The sequence below is a fragment of the Culex quinquefasciatus genome, chromosome 2 (genome assembly GCF_015732765.1).
Source record: "Culex quinquefasciatus strain JHB chromosome 2, VPISU_Cqui_1.0_pri_paternal, whole genome shotgun sequence".
Lineage (NCBI taxonomy): Eukaryota > Metazoa > Arthropoda > Insecta > Diptera > Culicidae > Culex > Culex quinquefasciatus.
In genome coordinates this window covers 22,087,464-22,103,989 of record NC_051862.1, presented here as the reverse complement: position 1 = coordinate 22,103,989, position 16,526 = coordinate 22,087,464, and the positions used below count along the sequence as shown (strand labels likewise).

At 44.1% G+C, this 16,526-nt stretch overlaps 2 protein-coding genes across 2 annotated transcripts in view; both read left to right on the top strand.

Moving 5' to 3' along the window:
* The first annotated feature begins 369 nt into the window (after positions 1–369).
* On the top strand, positions 370–5,807 carry LOC119765926. The gene is made up of 3 exons (XM_038250196.1): positions 370–1,573; positions 1,826–5,229; positions 5,280–5,807. Exons 1-3 carry the CDS (start codon positions 370–372, stop codon positions 5,805–5,807), a joined length of 5,136 nt encoding a protein of 1,711 aa, XP_038106124.1.
* Positions 5,808–9,324: 3,517 nt separating this feature from the next.
* The window catches only part of LOC6051880, a 95,802-nt gene continuing 88,600 nt past the window's right edge, over positions 9,325–16,526 (top strand). The window contains exon 1 of the mRNA XM_038257238.1: positions 9,325–9,970. The gene's annotated coding sequence lies outside the window, so the exon portion shown is untranslated. The remainder of the gene's footprint in view (positions 9,971–16,526) is intronic.

The window sequence follows — 16,526 nt, the reverse complement described above, 5'->3', positions numbered from 1 at the left end:
GTTCTCCAGATTGATGGTCTTGGGTTCTGCTGGCAATTTTGGCTTGATGTTCGCTGGGTCGGTTCCCCTTCGCTGCAGTCTGATTATCTGTTGTTCTGTCACTCTGTCAATCGTGGGACGTTGAGTAGAATCGCGTTCGTGTTCCGGTCGTGCTGTTTCCGGTTGGAGCGTTCCAGTCGGAGATTTGCGGAAAGTGTAGCAGAAAAGTGGACTTTAAAATCAATCAATCAGTGCTCAAAGTGCCAATAAGAACACAACTTGTTATTTCGTAGATTACAGTGAAGTTTTCTTTTCGTTTTGTGTTAAATGTTCAGTGTCTAGTCAGAACACAATTTGTTATTTTACGTACCAGACGAAAAGTGTGCAAAAATGAGTGAGCTTAGAGATTTGAGGAAGCAAGAACAGCAGCTGCGGAATACTCTCGAGTCCGTAAGCCAGTTCAAGAACAACTACAAACCGGAAGTGCATGCTGGGGAACTTGTGACTAGGATCGAGATGTTGGATGCAGCGATGAAGAAATTTTACGTTGTTCGGAGGAAAATTGAGCTGATTCTTGAGGAGACTGATGAAGAGGAAGTGGTGGCTGTGAAGGAGACTCCGGAGGAGAAGAAGGCTCGCCTGTCTGTATGCACTGACGAACGTAATGCTGAGAATGCGCATATATCCAAGGAGGTCGAAGACATGTACTGTAACTTGAAGTCTTCCCTAAAAGCTCTGCTGCCGAAGCCAGTGGAGTCAAAAGTGGCCGAAACTCAGCAGAACGTCCCCGTACAGCAGCACACCAACGCACTGTCTCACGTGAAGCTACCGGAAATTAAGCTGCCCAGCTTCGGAGGTGAACTTTGCGAATGGGTCACATTTCGTGACATGTTCCTGAGTTTGATTCACAACAACGATCAGCTCACAGAAATGGACAAATTTAGCTATCTTCGTTCTTCGCTGTTCGACAAGGCGTTGCTGGAGATTGAGACGGTCAAGATGTCCTCCGAAAACTACTCTATTGCGTGGGATTTGCTGCAGAAAAAATACGAGCACAAAAAGCTCATCGTGAAGGCTCATCTTGACGCGTTGGTTGCTTTAGAACCGATAAAAAAGGAGAGTTACAATGCCTTGAATCACCTCATCAGCGAGTTTGACCGAAACCTTCAAATGCTGGACAAAATCGGGGAGGACACTGCACAGTGGAGTACCGTTCTAGTGCACATGGTGTGTTCCAGATTAGATCCTGCCACTATCCGTCACTGGGAAAATCATCACAAGTCCAAAGAGGTGCCCAAATACACGGATTTGGTCGAGTTCTTAAGAAGCCAGTGCTCGATTCTCCAGGCGGTCAAATCCAACAACCCTGAGGTGAAGAAGCAGAAGTTTACAACAGGTCACGCGTTTGTGCAGGCGAAGCAACAACATCAACAGCAACAGCGTAGGTGTCCGTTCTGTAAGGAGTATCCCCATTCAGCTTTTAGGTGCCAGAAGTTTCAGCAAATGACTGTCCAAGAACGTTACGAAGCAGTCAAGCGAAACGGGCTGTGCTTGAATTGTTTGTCGCCGTTGCATCTGATTCGGAACTGTACAAGTGGGAGCTGCAGGCATTGTAGGCAGAAGCATCATACTATGCTGCACATCGGATCAACGAATAGTGGAGCAGCATCAGCGGTTCAGCATAACGGTTCCTCCGTCCCACCCTCACAGAATCGAACACAGAACAACACACAGACACAGCCAACTGGCCAAACCCAACACAACCAACCCACTCAGAACAACCGACCATCACAATCACTTTCCATAGCAAGCACAAATTCGCAAACACAACCACCTAACACCACAGGTCGCCCCTCCCCCTCGAACGCAATTGCATTATCAACTACAACCGAACAACCATACCGCCAAGTTCTGCTCTCAACGGCCGTAGTGCGTCTTACTGATCGCTACGGAAACACTCAATACGCGAGAGCCCTGCTGGACTCTTGCTCGGAATACTGTTTCATCACGACGAACCTTGCCCAAAAGTTGAAGCTGGTCGAAGCTGCCAGCTGCCTGTCTGTCGCAGGCATCGGAGGTTCGGTGGTACAGTCAACGAAGGTCGTAGAAGCAACAGTATTTCCGCGATCTCTGCGTATCTCGCCGTACTCGGACAACATTCAGCTGCACGTGCTGCCGAAGCTCACGTCTAGACTTCCAACTGAGAAGATCAACGTGCAACAGCTGAACATTCCAGATGATCTCATGCTCGCGGACCCCGAGTTTTACAAGCCTGGTCCGATTGACATCATCTTAGGCGCAGAGTTCTACTACGATCTACTGGCAGATGGAAGATTGAAGCTCTCAGATGAAGGACCCACACTTCAGCATACCGTGCTAGGTTGGGTAGTTTCCGGCAGGATTCCCAGCAGCTACAGCAACATTCCGAAAACGCTTGCGTATTCCTGTCACAACGTCGACCTACGAGAGCTAGTCAGCAGATTTTGGGATTTGGAGTCTTGCAACACCCGGAGCGCACACTCCGTAGAGGAGTCGATGTGCGAGGAGATTTTTGCGAAAACAACAGTTCGAGATGCAGAAGGCAGATTTGTAGTTCAGCTGCCGAAGAAGGATTACGTAATGGAAAGATTAGGGGACTCCAAGGACATCGCTCTGAAACGGTTGGAAGGCATGGAACGTCGGTTCGTAGTGAACAGCACGCTAAAAACACTGTACACCGAGTTCATTCAGGAATATCTAGCCATGGGACACATGGTGGAAGTGCCAGAGGATGATACTGCTCAGCGCACGTACTTTCTACCTCACCACGCAGTATTAAGACCGGAGAGCACAACAACAAAACTCAGAGTCGTCTTTGACGCCTCTTGCCGCACAACTACGGGTGTTTCGCTGAACGACGGACTGATGGTTGGACCAGTCGTCCAGGACGATCTGTTGCCGATCATTCTACGGTTCCGTTGCTGGAAGTACGCGCTGGTTGCGGATGTAGCAAAAATGTATCGTATGGTGCGGATGGACGAAGCAGATCAACCTCTTCAACGGATTTGGTGGCGTGACAACCCTAGCGATCCAGCCAAGGCCTACCAGTTGACCACAGTAACCTATGGCACTGCGTCGGCGCCTTACTTGGCTACCAAATGTCTCCAGCAGCTATCCGTAATCGGACAAGAAAGCCATCCCTTGGCGGCGAAAGTCGTTGGGAGAGATTTTTATGTTGATGATCTTCTGTCGGGAGCAGCAACCATCGACAATGGGATAGCGCTCGTCGAGGAACTTGTGGATCTTCTGGACACGGTGGGTTTTACCCTACGAAAGTGGACTTCGAACAGTTCAGAGATTTTGGAAACCATTCCGCCGGAGCTTAGGGATGAACGAAATATCTTGGAGTTGGATTCATCTTCGTCGTTCGTCAAAACATTAGGATTGATTTGGGAGCCTGGCACGGACAGCTTCCGATTCAAGGCACCGAAGTGGAAATTGGAATCGCAAATCACCAAGAAGGTGGTTCTCTCGGACACCGCGAGCATTTTTGATCCAGTTGGACTCATCGGACCTGTTGTCGTGCAGGCTAAAATATTCATCCAGAAGCTTTGGCAGGAGAAGTACGGTTGGGATCAAACCCTGGCAGAGGACCATCGAAACTACTGGTTGGAATATCGTCGGAATCTGATGGCGCTGGATACACTCCGTATTCCCCGTTGGATTGGTTTTAGTGGATGCTTGGCAAGCGTACAGTTTCACGGTTTCTGTGATGCTTCACAACAAGCTTACGGAGCTTGTCTGTACCTGCGAGCAGTTCAGGTCGACGGACTGATCACGCTGCACTTGATCACGTCGAAGTCCAGAGTTGCGCCTCTTGAAGACCTAGCTCGGAAGAAGAAGAAGCGTGACATCACTCTACTCGAACTATCAGCAGCACTACTGCTCTGTCATCTCTATGACCTGGTCCGTCGTAGCATTCAGCAGGAGATTCAAGCATTTTTCTGGACGGACTCGATGATAGTGCTCTGTTGGTTAGCTTCACTTCCGTCCCGCTGGAAACCGTTTGTCGCTAACAGAGTCTCGGAGATCCAACACGTCACCGTAGACGGCGTGTGGTCTCACATCGCCGGAGTAGACAATCCCGCTGATATTATTTCACGTGGTTGTACCCCGGCCGAGTTGCTGTACAAGCCAGAATGGTACGGTCGTCTGCAATATTTACTTTTGGAACAAGAACAGTGGCCAAAGCTCGGCAACCGCGCACCAGAGTCAGAGCTCGCTTTGAAGGAGGAGAGATCTACAGTTTCGTTGCCCGCTCGAGCTCGTCCACCGAACGAACTATTTTCTCTGCGTTCCAACTACCACGAGCTCATCCGTCTGGTCGCGTGGGTTCGTCGCTTTGCGCATAACGCCAGACGTACAAATCGAGATTGCCGGAGAACTGGAGAATTGTCGCACGTGGAGCTACGAGAAGCATTGACGTTTTTGATTCGGGTGGCCCAAACAGAAAGTTTTCCCGAAGAAGTAGCGGATTTGACAAAGGAGAAGCCGATTCAACCCTCGTCGAAGCTGCTTGCGCTCAACCCTCGGCTGATAGACGGAGTAATGCGCGTCGGCGGCCGGCTGACGAATGCACCAGTTCCTGAGAGTCGCAAGCACCCGATCATCCTGCATCATCAGCACCCATTCACCAAGATCGTGATGTCGTACTACCATTGGATGCTGTATCACGCCGGTCAGCAGCTGCTGATCGCCGCAGTCCGAGGGAAGTATTGGCCAACAAACGTTCGAAGTCTGGCCCGCCAGACGATCCATCGGTGCGTAGACTGCTTCAAGACCAAGCCACGTGTGCACGAGCAGCTCATGGCTGACTTGCCGTCGGTACGCGTCTGTCCTGCAGCAGCTTTTCAGAAGGTCGGAGTAGACTTTTGCGGACCGTTCTACATCCGATACCCAATTCGGCGCAGTGTACCGGTCAAGTGCTTTGTGGCAATTTTTGTCTGTTTGGTCACGAAGGCGGTTCACATGGAAGTAGTGGCAGATTTATCAACCCAGGCGTTCCTGGCCGCGTTCAAGCGGTTCGTGGCCATCCGAGGAAAACCACAGCTTGTCATGTGTGACAACGCTACCAACTTCGTAGGAGCAAATCGAGAACTGCAGAAGCTACTTCAACAGTTGCTCGATCAGCTTGCACAGCACACGATAGTACGCACCGCAGAGGAAGATGGTATAGAATTCAAGTTCATACCGCCTCGCTCCCCAACTTTGGTGGGTTGTGGGAGGCGGCAGTAAAATCATTCAAGGCACATTTCCGCAAGACGATAGGCAGCAGAACGTTGACGTACGACGAGTTGCACACCGTAGTCCAGCAAATAGCAGCAATTCTCAACTCGCGTCCGTTAACTCCGCTGAGTAACGATCCGGACGATTTCGACGCTTTAACGCCCGGACACTTTTTGACTGGACGGCCGCTCGCTGCTGTTCCAGAGCCCGATCTTCAAGAGATCCCAGAGAATCGTCTAGCGCTGTGGCAGAGAACTCAAGCGTTCGTACAGCAGATTTGGAGAAAGTGGAAGACTGAGTACCTGTCGAACCTGCAGAACAGAACCAGATGGACGAAACAGCGAGATAACATCAAGATCGGAACCATGGTCCTACTCAAGGAGGACAATCTGCCCCCGCTCAAGTGGAAATTAGCACGCGTAGTAGCAGTCTACAAGGGCTCGGACGACAACATTCGAGTAGTAACCGTCCGCACCCAGGATGGCAAATTCGACAGAAGCATCTCCAAGATCTGTGTCCTCCCGATTCAGGACAATATCGACGAAGCAGCTGACGAGAACTAGAAGTGGTAAATCCCACGAACGTGACTGTGCGGCGCGCAAGTCATGACGGTCGGCGCTACCTTATCGGCCACGTTTCGTTGGGTACAAGCGTGTCGGAGTGGTAATTCCCACTAGTTGTGGCTGTGCGGAGCGCAAGTCATGACAGCCGGCGCTACCTTATCGGTCACTCTATGTAGGGTTCACCCACACAATTTGCAACCTTTTTGATGTCCAACCCGATCACGCCCGTGATACGGTGAACCAATTTTGAACAAACTCGCCCAACCCCAAGTCCAAGCTTTCCACATCAATCGAATTGGTTATGGTTGCCCTAGTCTCGTATCGTCAAGCATGTTTTATCTCTGGTTTCGGTGCATGGTAACAAACGCAAATGATAAGCCCTCAATCGCCTCACAATCAAGCAGCAAGACAACCCAGAACACTCAGCCCGGCAGCGGACGCGTTGCTTGGCCAGCTGATTCTGTACTCGACCGACAAACGGAAGGATTGATCACCCGGACGTCCACGGTCATCGCAGCATCAGCGCAGTAGAACCTTTGGACAGCACATCAGCGGCGTACCAGTCGTCGTTAACGGTGCTGGAGGCGGCTGCGGAGGCCTCCACGGCCTCCGCTCCAGGCAAGTTGTTTCCCTTTTTTTAATTTCGTGGTAAAAAGCGGTTTTCTCATCCGCAGCAATCGTCACCATCGACACCACCTGGCACCCAGCGTTGCTGGCGTGTGCATCGTCGTAGAACTCCAGTGCATCGGCTAGTGCACTTAAGCGTAGCAGAGCATCGTAGAAGACACCTGCAACACCTAGAACCAGTTCAGCAAGCAGAATCAACCGTAGAAGTACCGTCGCAGTACTGTAGCAGTCGCAGCACTCGTAACAACCTTGGTGGGTTGCATCGCAGCAGGCTTTGCCTCAAGATCGGTGCAAAAGAACAAAAGAAGAAAAGCCTTAGGCATTGTGTAGAGCTCGCACAGTGATAACAAACAAATTTTTATATAACACTCACACTAGATACTAGAAACCAAAACAAAATGATAACAGTGCCGTATGAAATTTGTGTATAGCTTTAGGTTTGAAAAGCATGGCCTTTCAAGGCGGCCGGCATGTTTAGGCTTAAGATATTAATTAGAATTAGAACCCCTGGATTGTGGATCACGTTTGTGATATAGGTCGTCTCCCTTTAACAAGTGCGCTTTCTTATCTTTCTATTGTACCCTGATAAAGGCACGATCGATGGCGATCGGTCAGTTGCCACGCACACTACCTTTAGCTTGACCCGTGATATCGCGAGAATACCAGAGCAGCTTTAGAAGTGTACCGACCACGCGCGCAAGAACATCTACGCGATCCTCGATCAGTGTCGTTCGACACCAAATAAAATTAGTGGCTTGCCCCAATAAAACGTGTTTTGCGCAATAAAGTGTAGTTTATTGTAATCGCCGCGTGTGTTGGATTTTTTGGCCCGAAAAGGGTGAAACTGGGGCTGAAAACCCCCCGAAGACCGTCTTCACCGTGAGCACGTGCGTGTGCTGAGAAACGAACGTCTTCGCCGATCCGAACGACGTCGTCCGCCTGCGTCCTCCCCAGCTGGTCCGCGGTAAGAACTGTACAAAACCATTTTTGTTTTTTAATATTTTTGATTCAAAAATTTGCATCAAATTTAACCTCATTTTTGGTATGTTAAGTATCCATTTCCTGCATTTTTTTTTCTGTTGAAATCTCGGAAAATAAAAAAAACTAAGAAGTTGAGGTAAAAATAAAAGATTTATGTTTTAACCCATTCTTGTCATTTGGGGGTCATATATAACTCAAAAATCAAAATTACCAAAACTAACATAAAATTTCCGTATAAGTCCTACAATACAATTTTCCCCTCAAAAATATTGGTTTGAAAATTCAGACCTGAAAAGGTAAAATAATTTTTTGATGTCAGAAATCTTGCTTGTCTAAATCGCTTGACATTTTTAATGAAATAGCATAAAAAATAAATTAGAGGGAATGTTGTTTAACATTTGAATGAAAGAAGTATTTTTTAGTTATTTTGGAATCATTAGTTAGCGTTAGTTAGTCATTCTTCATTAGATTTTTTTTGCTCTTAAATTTTAGGTGACATAAAATTTTAAAAATATTTGCAACGGCCGAACTTGGGAACTAAATTTTGCAACATCAGACGTTGTATTTATAAGACGTATTTTGCGGTTCCTTAAAACGTGATTTTTTTTTTCATCAAATGCCTGTAAAAACGTAGATATTCATGTGAATATTGTCCTGTTGGGATTTTCATATTAAAATAATGTTTTTGATCATAATATTTGTAGAAAAACAAACAGGGTTGACACTTTTGAAGATTTTGAAGATTCTTATATAAAATGTTGAGACGATCATGCCAGTTTGTCCAATATAATCGCAGAAGTTTAAATATGAAAAGTCGGGGGAACAAAAACTTAAACTACGTTAATTGTGGTTTTCGTCTTATTTAAATTTGGACAGTAAAGTTAAATAAGAAAATTGGTAAATTTTTAGATGAAGTTTTGTCGAAGACATCAATCGGAACAGAAAATTAATTCTTAAGGTACAGATATGTTAACAATTTTAAAATTATTTTGTCTTCGTAATTTCCTTTATCAATTCCAATTAGACAACCATTGCACAATCAAACAACCTTACCCAACCAGTTTCCCTAAAAAAATAAGAAAACCTTAGAAAACACCTGGCAACCCTTCACACTCTCAACCCAATCCGCATCCCGATCCATTCGTTCCAGCCGCCTCGCCGTCAAACAACATCCAAATCCCACAAAAGCCAAGACTGTGCTGCCACGGACGACGACCGACCGACCAGTCAGTCCACGGAAAGCATCGCCAAAGACCTGGAATGTTTGTGTTGTTCAATGAAAAACGCCAACAACAACAACAACTCCATCTGTACTCGGAGTTTGTAGCCAAAGAGAAGAGAGAAATTTGGAGAGAGCGCAACATGAATCAGTATTGGTGCGAGGACGGGATTGCACCAACATCACCAAGCGAAAAGAAGAGTTTTAGATTTTTTAGTACAACGCAAGTTTCGAGCATGAATGGTTTGCTGCGGTATAACAGTAGACAAGAGTTGCACAAGGGGAGGATGACCGAAACAAGATGGCTTCATGTTTGAAGGGTGACACACACGGCTCACGGCAAGAAGCAGCAAAGAGATTGAGAGTAAAGAGGGAATCGTGCGCGAGAGTGTTGAGGTTGTACTAAAATCTATGCTGGTATACGGTCTGGAACGGGGTTCAAGAGGTCAAGCTGGGAAGGTGTCCCGAAGGGACAGGTTGTGAGACACGGTTTGGGATTAATTGAAGGAAGGTTTGTTTTTTTGGATTAGGCAGATTGAGGAAGAACTTTCGACGGGATTAGCTGATTAAAGAAGATTGTTGGGGAAGAGGTTACCCGAACCGTTCGGAAGCTCTCGCAAGAGAGATTGTCTCTCTTGGCGAAGTCGCGTATAACAGTTTCGCGACGGCGGACCTCGTAGTGGCCGCGCCGCGAGAGTGGCGTTTAGTACTGCTCGGGATCGACGTCAAGATGGCCATTTTGTTTACTCCCAGCGCTGGTCGGCTCGTCTAGGTTCGGGGTATTACCATACAGAGGTGGAGTAGCTCCATAGGACACCATAGTGGTGGGTTCCGAAAATCAATAAAATCCTGAGCGTGTGAAGAGTGTGTGCGGACCTGGTCACTTCCGGCGGGGCTCTTGTGACACTCCTCTGCGGTGGAGAATCGTGCGTTCCGGGACTCTCGAGTGCGAGGTGACCTCAATTCCGCGAGATTCGGGAGAGGTCGAGTGAAGTGACGGGTTGCGAGTTCGATCCCCGGAAGATGGTGTAGGATTTTTTTGGTCGGGTATCGCTGAATCGTCGTCGTCGCGCAGACGACAATCAAGAGAAGGAAAAAAGTGGAATGAAAATTCGATAAAATTTTCCTTTTCGGAAGCGAAAAAAAGAAGTGAGTGTCTGTGTCTGTGCAATAAGGCAATCTCTGTGTGTGCTCGGGGAGAGTCTCCAAAACCGGATTGTGCAAAGTGTGTGCAAGGAAGATCAGCAAGCAAGAATTTTTCGAGGAGTTTGGCGAAGCAGATTTTGGAGTTGCGGAGAATCAACGAAGCAGCGGTAGCCGAAATACAGAAAAAAAAGTGGGTGATTAATTCAGCAATTCCAGCGGTCCCGTCCCTAATTTTCAATTCAATGGCAGTATAGTTTAATTCGAGTGGAATTCCGTGAAAAATTGTTGATTTTTTTCGCTTTCGCGTCTTGTGCCCTGGCCAAAGAAGCTAGAGAAGAGCGTTTTGTATGTAGGGGAGAAGGAGAAGTTTTTTTACCTTTCACTTGGAAGAGTCGAGGCACCGCCGCCAACTACGATGAAGACACGACGGTGAAGAGAGTGGCGGGAGGAGTGCGCGAACGCACGAGGCAAAGGAACAGCTAAACAGTGCGAGCTCTAAACCGCGCGGCAACATCAGCAAAGTTTGGTGCAACTACAACCTAAGCAGCAACAACAACAACAACAGCAACCTTTCCAACAACACAAAAACAACGACGTGAAGTTGCGAAGCAACTCCAAAAGAAAATCGAAACGAGAAGGTATCGCAGCGAAGCTGCGGTAGATGCTCTACCGAGTGGTGCTCATGACAGAAAGAGAAAGAGCGACCGAGATGAGATGAAGCAGCGCATTTCTTAGAAAGAATACACCAAAAAACGAAACGTGAAGCAAAGGGTCGCGCGCGACATAGGCGGGGTTGGAGCAAGACGGTTGGACGGTGTTGGTGAAATGTGGGCCCCGAACGAAAGGTTGTCGGAGGTTGCCGTCGTTGTTGCTGGTTGATGAAGGTGTACGTACGCCGTGAGGAACTGTAGAGTTGGCGGACTCACTTTATTTGAAGAAGCAGGCACGACTTTGCGCGGATGCTGGGCGCAAAGCGCCCCAGTGTTGCCAGATAATTGCGCTTTCGGGATTATCTCGCCGAGGAAACTATCAAAAAGCGATTAACGTGCCCGTACGGAGTACGGAATCGATACTGTTCAGGCGGGTTGATTTCCCCGGAGGGGAACATTGACCAGTGCGTTGTTGTTTTTTTTGCGGAGCATCGCGGATCGTGGAAGGTTTGTTACGGAGAGTGGGAAGGGGGCGAGATGACATGGGGAAAGCAGCTTGGGTGGTCCGAGAGTTGGACACGGAGCGCTAAGCGATTCGGCGGAGGTGGAGGTGGCGCTAAGCGTTCAGAGAGTATTCTTGGAAGGATGGCGCAGCGCGCGCAGTAGCTGTGAGGAAAGGTTTTTTTGAAAACAGGTGGATTGGAACATTAACATTTCTCGATGGAAAGGCTGAAGGGGAGTTCGAAGAATGGATCTTGAGCGCTGTTCTAAAATGACCACACAGAATAAACTAAATTCTTAAACAATATAATTTCAATTTAGTTTAAAGTCTGTCGATCAAGTTATTAATTTGCGTATTTTAAACATTTTTGTGGGGGTAATTTGTCGATATCTCGGATATTCTTGTACCCTTCAACAAAGTTGTAGAGAATTTAATTTCCTAGAAGAATCTCACATTTGAGCAATTTTGGGCGAGACCTGTGCAACATGCCGCATTTTTTTATACTTACTATACTGCCGTTCTACGCATAATTGTCCCATGTTCAATAATGTGCAACTGAGAAAAACGCGATTGAAATTTTTCGACCGATTTCTGTGTTTCTACGCATAATTGTCCCGTGGGTTCCTATTCGCCCTATGTGTCCCTAATCGCCCCAGTTAGCAGTTTATCACCCTTATTTGTGATCCTCTTGCTATACAACAGGTAAACAAGGCATAATGCTTAGTAAAACTAATGATTCCGTGTAAGAAAATACTTGGTGGGACAATTATGCGTAGAAGTTCAACGATGGGACAAACAGACTTGGTGTTGTTTTTGATGAGTTTCCGAACAAAGTACCAGATTTTATGTGTTTTTCTTAAAGTACACATCAGCCTAAACTTAAAAATGGCATAAAGTCAAAATCGTCAAAAACTGACATGGGACAATTATGCGTAGAACGGCAGTATACTTCAACGATAAAAAGTGACCCTTTTACCTTAACCGATTTGGCTCAAAATTAACACAGTTACTTATTATTGCCCAAAGAATCGAGTCAGGGGGTATTTTGTGAGATTTTCCAAAATTTTATTTTTTTCTTGTCACCCTACTATACAATCACCTAAACTTGCCAATGGACACAAATTTGTTTGTTTGTCAGTGGTGAATAAAAAATGCCCTTGGAACGTTTTTGGCTCTTTGAGTCATTTCCAAAACATTTTTTTTTCAATCTTGTTGTAGAACTACTTATTTTTACTGTCATTCTAGAGTCATGAAACAGCCTTTATTTTCATCATCAAAATAACAGTACTGAAAAGTAATACTTTTCAATACAAGAGTTGAACAGTCCTACTTTTCAGCCCTAGAATGGGTGCTATTAAGTTGGACTTTTCAGCACTTGTATTGAAAAGTATTACTTTTCAATATCATTTTGATTTGAATGGTGAATGGTGAAATGGAACTTTACGATGCCGGTACTCAATGCAAAACTTGATCTTTTCTGCACTCGACGTATTTAACCAACTCGTAAATCTCGTTGGATTAATGTAATAATGACCTGCGTTATTTTTTTTTTCTTTTACTGTTTGTATAAATTTTACAGAGCAATTGCATTTTTAGCAAGTTTAAAAAAAAATACAGCTTTTAAAAATTGAAGATATAAGAGGGAATTGATAAAATATTATTCAAATCTGATGTATTTATTGATTTTGTTTCAAAATATCCGGAAAAGAATTTTAACACTTTTTATGTTAGGCTTTCAAAAATATTATCAAACTAGATATGAAATTCATTGAATTTTTATTTAATTTTTTCAAGGTTTCTTTCATATGAATTGAAAAAAAAATATTGAATTGGTAAAATCATACAATAATACTTTCATTAATCATAAAAATAAAGAATTTGCAGGCAAGATTTTGGTTAATGATGAAATATTTAACTTCATTAGAGTTCTTTTCAAAAAACATTACAAATATGAAACTTTACGTACAATCCAACTTTTTTTTCAAGTTTGGATTTTATTCAATGGATTTTGAAAATGCGAAAGCAGTAGCTGTTGTATTTATGTTGAGAAAAAATAGTCAAATATTGAGGAAATTTTTAATTTTTTCTGCATAATATTCTAAGCACAAGTATGAAGCATTTACTAGTTTTTTTTGAGCATGAGCATGAGCATGAGAGATCACCCATGGTTGCCCCTCCGTTGCTGAACAGAACCGTAATATCCTTTCAGCACTACTGATTATATGCTTCGACGATCTAGTGGTGTTTCCCTTATCAACAGCATGTATGAATGCGCTGAAAAGATAAAACACCATGATTGCTAAAGCTAGATCAGTTGCGAATAGGTAACAGTCATTGGCCACCAACGGCGCCCGCCATGTCAGTTTGTAGACCTCGATTTTAAGGGACGGGAATGTTAGTTAGCGCAGGTTGCTACTAGGGCAGCTGATTTACTCTGTGCTTACACCCCACAAGCGCCAGGAACCTGAAAATTTGTTAGTAGGATAGGGTGTTTGGTCAGGATTCATCATAGAAGATGATGATGCGACCCAAAATCATAGTGTTTGTTGAAAGGTATTATGTTTTATTCTCAAGGCAAGCAATCGGATGCTGCGGATGAGACATTTCCTGTTTATCGGCTGTTAACTTTTAATTGAAATGGTTCAATCTTAGACAGCCGGCTGTGGAAAGATAGAACCAAAATTGTTGGTCATTACATGATGAAGGATTTAACAGTCAAGCATTTACTAGTTTTTTTTTGTTATAAACTTTACAATCTTAGTTTGATATTTTTTTCATTTTCAAGAAAATTGTATTGACAATGTTATTTGTACTTTTAGAAAAATATTGGAGAGCCTGTCACATTTCTTAGCAATTTTGATGATAATGATTTTGATTTCTTCGAGAGAAACATAACTGTTTCTCCACAAAACCTTCCTAATGATTCCTAATAAAAGGCTACATTTCGTTGCAAAGAGTACCCTTAATACGCAGTAACGAGTCCCATCATCTTCTTGCTCATCAATAGCGAGCTCATTTTCTGAATACTTTTTTTTTCCTGACACACAACTGTCAAATCATCGTCGTTCCACCTGGGCACGTTCCCGGTTCTACCTTCAAAGAATCCCAAACATTCATCTGTCACCTTTCGCTCCCTCGAAAAAAAAAAAACGAAGAAGAAACCCTCGGTCGTAATTGATTAAGACCCGCCGCCGCGACTCAACTCCGAACGAAATCATCATAATAATTAAGGTGAGGCGGTTGATCCCTCCACCGCTCGCGCGGCACCATGAGAATGCTAATTCTTAATCGATTATGGCTATGAATCCATTTCAAAGTTCCGGCCAGGTCGTAAGACCCGGCCCGGAGATAACGAACAAACTTCAACTTTGATGGAGGTGAAGAAGAAGAAGATTGGTGAAAAAAGCAGCAACCAGTAGAATGCTTCCCCTTAATGAACCTAACAATGGCCGGTGTTTTTTTTTTCGTTGTCGACCAGTTTCTGGTAAAGTAAATATTTGAAATACTTTTTTTTTGGGGTTTTTCCCTCCCGTCACATTCCTGCCCTTGCTTCCCTTGCCACAGAGCATTTGAGCACTTATTTGTTTCCTTTCAACACCACCACCAAATCCATCTTTTATTGAGGTATCCTTGTCTCACCAACACACACACACATCTGCACCAGCTCGGTGCAGTTGATCTTTGGTGAGGAGCCTCAAAATAAACAAACTAAATTTAAAAAAATAACATTGTGCACTCCGAACTAAGAGTAAACTGAAGCAAGCAGAGAGAATTGAGTAATTGAGAGAACTGAGAGTTGCTCTTTTGCTCACAGTCTTGCCCACAGATTGCACTTTCAACGAGCCTAATCGTTCATTTTTTATCAGAATTTCGCTGCAGATATTTCAACCATTGCAGAAGTCATGAAATATGTTTCGTTTCCTTCTTACAGGTCCTCAATCCTTGCAGGGGAGGACAAACCAGTTGCGTCATTTCTAATCTGAATGAAGTACACTGCGAGAAAAACGTCTGTAGATCTTCGTCAAATCCCAAAACATCTGACGAGGGACCACTCCAAATTGAAACACTTTCAAGTCGAAAAATTAGCATGACATTCAAACAATTTGCCACGCCAACAGATGTCAATTGATGAGTGTGCGCAAATTGCCGTGTAAAATTACATGCACCTCTATTACGTAACCTTCTGTATTTTTTTTTGCTGTGCCAGCTCCGGCTGTCCCCTTCGTCGTCGAAAAATCATGAAACCGTTCACCCTTATGTTATTATTATCGAATGTATAAAATGCTGCCTGTCCCTTATGGCTGCGGGAATGCATTAAATGCCGCGATGACTCCCGATAAGATGAGACGAGGGAGCGAAAAAAAGCCCCGACTCATCATCGAAGTCATTGTGAAGCGAGTGAGTTTAGTTTCGGTGGTTGGTTTCCAGGGTTCCAGAGATACACACTTTGGGCGATTAAAGGAAACGAAACGGGAATAAAGTTGAGTGTGTTTTTCTAACATTAACGACGCTTTTCGTAGGAACGATTCGCCCCGTGGTCACTTTAAGGGGGAAAACGAGGGAATAATTTATTGACGGGAACCGAGTTCGGCTATAAATTGAAGAAAGATGACTCAGAATAAAATGTGCAGCGCACTTTTCCTGGAACCTAGTTTTCCTTATCAGATAACGAGACGTTTGCCAATCAATTTCAATAACCTTACGGGGTACACAATAAGAAAAAAAAATTTACATCATTTACATGTAATTTTTTATCTTGAGCTAAGCAATCTTGAATTAAAGTAAAATTACATGAAATAACATGTAAATTTACACCATCAAACTTTACACTACATTTTACTGTGTAGAATGCAGTGTATGTCAAAGTAATGTATGTACAATACTCAGCTTTGAGCAGCGAGAGCTATCTTATCAGGGTGGCTATCAATTTGCAAGTTCGCAAACATTGGCGGCAAACTGCGATGATGTACTTCGCAAGTGAGTGGTACTGATTATTTCCTGCGAAAGTCAATCGATCATACTTGAAGGGTTATCAAGTGGGTTGCATCATCGTTTGCACTTTTTATGAGGTGGAAAAAGGAGCTCCCCTTTTGAAACGTCTTTTAAACTTTTCATTAAAAAAACAAGAAAAAAAAAGTTTTTTTACGGTAAAAAAAATCTTTTATTTTTCAGGCACTTAGGCTGGTACAAATATTTTTAAAAGTTTTTGTCACCCCCCCCTTCAAAATTGGCCCGAAAAATCAGGGGGCAAAAAAATATTTTTACAATAAACTTCAAAATTTCAATGAAAATTCAAGTGCAACCAGCTGAAATCAAATCAAAATACATTCTCCTGCGTTTAAAATCATTTTTAGCATGTTTGGGTTTATTAAAAAATCTTAAGATTTTTTGAAAATTTTCGATGCAAAATCTTTTTTTTTTTTGATATTTTTGTTTTTGTCAGATATTAGATTTTTTGAAAACTAATGATTGCAAAACAACTGAACTAGTGTAAAATGCATTTTAAAACACTTTTTTCATTTAAATGTGAAGACTATGGCTTGTTATTTAAATTTTTGTATTTTTTTTTTTTTTTTGCCCCCCCCCCCCCCCCT